The following is a 3,825-nucleotide window of genomic DNA, read 5'->3' as shown; positions in this document are numbered from 1 at the left end:
TATTCCCTCCCTTCCTTGCTATAAAACATCTACCTTTACATTTCCAACCTTCACAATCAGTCCTGATAACAATTATTCACTGTTGTATCACAATACATCTGCATTTCATTTCATCAGCTCCGCCTATGCAGATTGGATACTACTCCCTGGAGATTCTGCCTTCCTCCAGGCCCCCTGGTTCTAGGTTCCCGCTTGAAAGCTTGTAAACCAGTCACTTCTTCCCTTTGTAGCCCCCCACCCCCCTATTTTGGGTAGCCAATGTCCAAGTTGCCCATCCTTGTCTACTCTGTGTGTGGAGGGGGTGGGAATGATTCTTGCTGTAAGAATTTGTTCCCTCTTTTGAGCTACTGCTTCCATAGGTGTAGGTCAAGTTCATCTAATTGTATCAGAGTACTCTTTTTTTCCCTCTTCTTTCTTCTTCTGGTTGACCTCTGGTCATCCAGTCATTGAAGCCAGGTCAAGTGGGTATTATCTGCAAGTGTGGTGTTCTTGTGCATATGCCCTCTCTTTTTATCAGCTGAATGCTTCACTCTCCACATTGTAGGGCTTAGCTGCCATTTCATTGCTGTTTTTCTCTCACGTCCCCTTATCGGTGTCGAGCGTGGTCACCAATCAGAGCGTGTATTCCCATTGAGTCTTATTCTTGGAAGGGGGTTTGCACTGAGGGGACCGGACCACTTGCCTTGATGTTTCCTGGGCAAGCAACTTGTTAGTTCTTGTAGTAACAGTCCATCTGCCTCTATTGTTTTGTATTTTTCCCATAGGTCTTTCTTTCAAGAAATATCTTCTGTTCTTCTAGTCGTTCCAGGCTGGTCTGCTCGTCCTTTCAAGTGGAAATTTCCCATCTCTGGATATCTGGATGTGGTTCAGGCTTAGTAGCAATATTTTATTGTTTACCCTCATACACATCACAGCAATGATAAATTGAGATTGGAGAGTTTATAATGATTCTTTGCTAAATCTGAACATATTTTATTTGTCCTTTCTTCTTTAGAGTTCATTAGCAGATGAAGAAAACAATATGCCTACTTTGCAAAATCTTGTCCCTATCATTAATGACCAGTCTCAGTACATTCATCATTTAGAGGCTGAAGTACAGTTCTGCAAGGTAAGTTTCTCACCGAGTGTTTAAATCTGCTGAAACTTATGTATTAATTATTCCTGTATCAAGTTTTTTATTGTTAATTTTCCTTTTTTTAGCAATGTATTGACTTTGTTATTGTTGTTGTTAAGCGCCATCGAGTCATCCATATATGATTGAAAAGACTCCTGGTGGCCCAAATTGTTAAGCACTCGATTATTAACTGAAAGGTTGATGTTTCACACTAACCCACAGGTACTTAAGAAGTAAGACCTGGCCATCTATTCCAATAGCTCACAGCTTTGAAAACCCTGTTGAGTGGCTCCCCTTTGCCTCATCACAAGTCAGAAATGACTACTTCTAACAGTAATGACCACATGTGATTGAAAAGACTGTTGTGTTACCGAAGCTTGGGATAATAACTCTTGACCATGCCATGTCTGATTATTTAATTTTCCAGTAGCCCATAGCTGTTTAATAATATAGTCTTGGGTTTCAGAATTTTCCGTCTACCCTATGTGCTTTATTTCAGCAGATGGAAAATGCTTTGGAAACTGATACCAATCATTCCTCCACACTTGTCAACCTACTGAAACTGATTTAAAAAATTAGATTCTAAGTTGATGAAACAAATGTGTTTTATTGTCAGTATTGTGTCTTACCTTGAATAATTACAAAAGCTCATAGAAGATACAGACAATAATCAAGAGGTCAAATGTTACCTATGGTAACTTTGGAAGGTTCTACTCTTCGATTATATGCTGTTTGTTGTTAAGTGCTGTCACGTTGGTTCCGACTTAAAGCTACCCTGTGTAGTTTTCCTGAGGAGTGGTTGGTGAGTTTGAATCACCGACCTTGATGTTCAAACTGACCTTGCAGTCCAGTGCTTATCCTACAGCTCCACACCAGGATTCCATATGCTGTTTAAGTACCATCTAGTTGGTTTAACTCATAGTGACCCTGTATAGGGTTTCTAGAAGCATATAGTGGGTTTGAACTGTCAACCTTGTGGTTCACAGTCTAGTACTTATCCTACAGTGCCACACCAGGACTCCATGTCATTAATGCCTTTGGAGTCTTGCTGCCTTCCCAAAACATGCTGAAACAGTTTTTTCTTTTTCTTTCTTTCTCTCTCTCTCTTTTTCCCCCCTCTCTCCCTCTCTTTCTCAATACCAGTAGATCATCCAACAGTGTACTATTTTTACAAGAGTTACTGATACTGTTTTCATTGTGCTCATACTAAATCTGTGCATAAAACAAGAAGCTGTCATTTGAACAACACAAGGGGTACTGAATGGTTTAAAATTCAGAAAGGTGTGCATTAAGGTGGTATCATTTCACCATATAACTTCAAATCTGTATCCTGAGCAAATAGTCCAAGAAGCTGGACTATATGAGGACAAGCATGGTATCAGGAATGATGAAAGACTCATTAACAACCTACAATATGAAGATGGCATGGCTAGAAAAGAGGACTATAAGCACTTAACTGATGAAAATCAAAGACAACAGCCTTCAATATGGATTATACCTTAAGATAATAAAACAAAAATCGTCAACACTAGACCAATAAGCAACATCATGGTAAACAGGGAAAAGATTGAATTGTCAAGGATTCCATATTACTTGGATCTTCAATCAATGCCCATGGAAGCAGTAGTCAAGAAATCAAACACTGTATTGTATTAGGCAAATCTTCTGCAAAAGATTTCTTTAATGTGTTAAAAAATGAAGATGTTGCTTTGAGGACTAAGATGTTCCTCACCTTAGTCATGGTAGTCTCACTCTCCTCATGTGCATTTGAAAGCTGGACAATGAATAAGGAAGACATAAAAAGACTTGATATGTTTGAATTATAGTGTTAGTGAAGAATATTAAATATACTGTGGACTACATGAACAAACAAATTAGTCTTGGAAGAAGTATAGCCAGAACACTCCTTAAAAGTAAGTATGGTAAGACTTCATTTCACATATTTGAGACATGTTATTAGGAGGGACCATTCGCTGGAGTAGAACATCATGCTTGGTAAAGTAGATGTTATTGTTAAGTGCCATCAAGTTGGTTCTCACTCATAGCGACCCTGTGTAGGGTTTCCGAGGAGCAGCTGGTGAATTTGGATCATCAACCTTGTAGCTGAAGCGACCTTTCAGATCATTGGTTATCCTGAAGTGCCACACCAGAACTCCTGGTAAAGGAGAAGGATAGTAAATAAGAGGAAGATTCCCCATGAAATGAATTGGCGCAGTGTCTGCAACAGTGGCCTCAAGCAAAGCAGTGATTGTGAGGATAGTATAGAACTGAGCAGTGTTTCATTTGTTATGTGTAGGGTCATTATGAGTTAGAAGTAACTCAAGAGAACTTAACAACGAGAACATTATATTTTTAATATGTAGCTATTATAATGGTGCAGGTTCAGTAGGTAGCGTTAGGAACCTTTAGGTATTTCATTGTCTTGACTTTACAAGGATGTCCCTGATTTTAACCATGTCATTTTCTGTTTGTTCCTTGAAGGCATAATTATGAATATATAGTGCTCTTAGATACTAATATAACTAAAATAATATCCTAGGAATCATCCCATTAATCTTGCCCTAAGATATTGTGGATCAAATTTACCAGCAGAATAACAAGTAGAATAAATGTATAATCTATACCACCAGCAGTATAGTAGAGGATAAAATGTAGGCCTTCACTCCACGGTACAACAAGTAATTATAATAATAGAACAATATTACTACAAA

At 38.5% G+C, this 3,825-nt stretch overlaps 1 protein-coding gene across 1 annotated transcript in view; it reads left to right on the top strand.

Moving 5' to 3' along the window:
• The window catches only part of SDCCAG8 (serologically defined colon cancer antigen 8), a gene marked incomplete at its 3' end in the record, with an annotated part of 318,486 nt that overhangs the window by 44,625 nt on the left and 270,036 nt on the right, over positions 1-3,825 (top strand). The window contains exon 4 of the mRNA XM_006871153.1: positions 995-1,108. Within this exon, the coding sequence (XP_006871215.1) occupies positions 995-1,108 (114 nt within the window). The remainder of the gene's footprint in view (positions 1-994; positions 1,109-3,825) is intronic.

Source organism: Chrysochloris asiatica, unplaced genomic scaffold (genome assembly GCF_000296735.1).
Source record: "Chrysochloris asiatica unplaced genomic scaffold, ChrAsi1.0 scaffold00161, whole genome shotgun sequence".
Lineage (NCBI taxonomy): Eukaryota > Metazoa > Chordata > Mammalia > Afrosoricida > Chrysochloridae > Chrysochloris > Chrysochloris asiatica.
The sequence above is the reverse complement of the archived record's forward strand: the minus strand, read 5'-3'. Positions and strand labels throughout refer to the sequence as shown.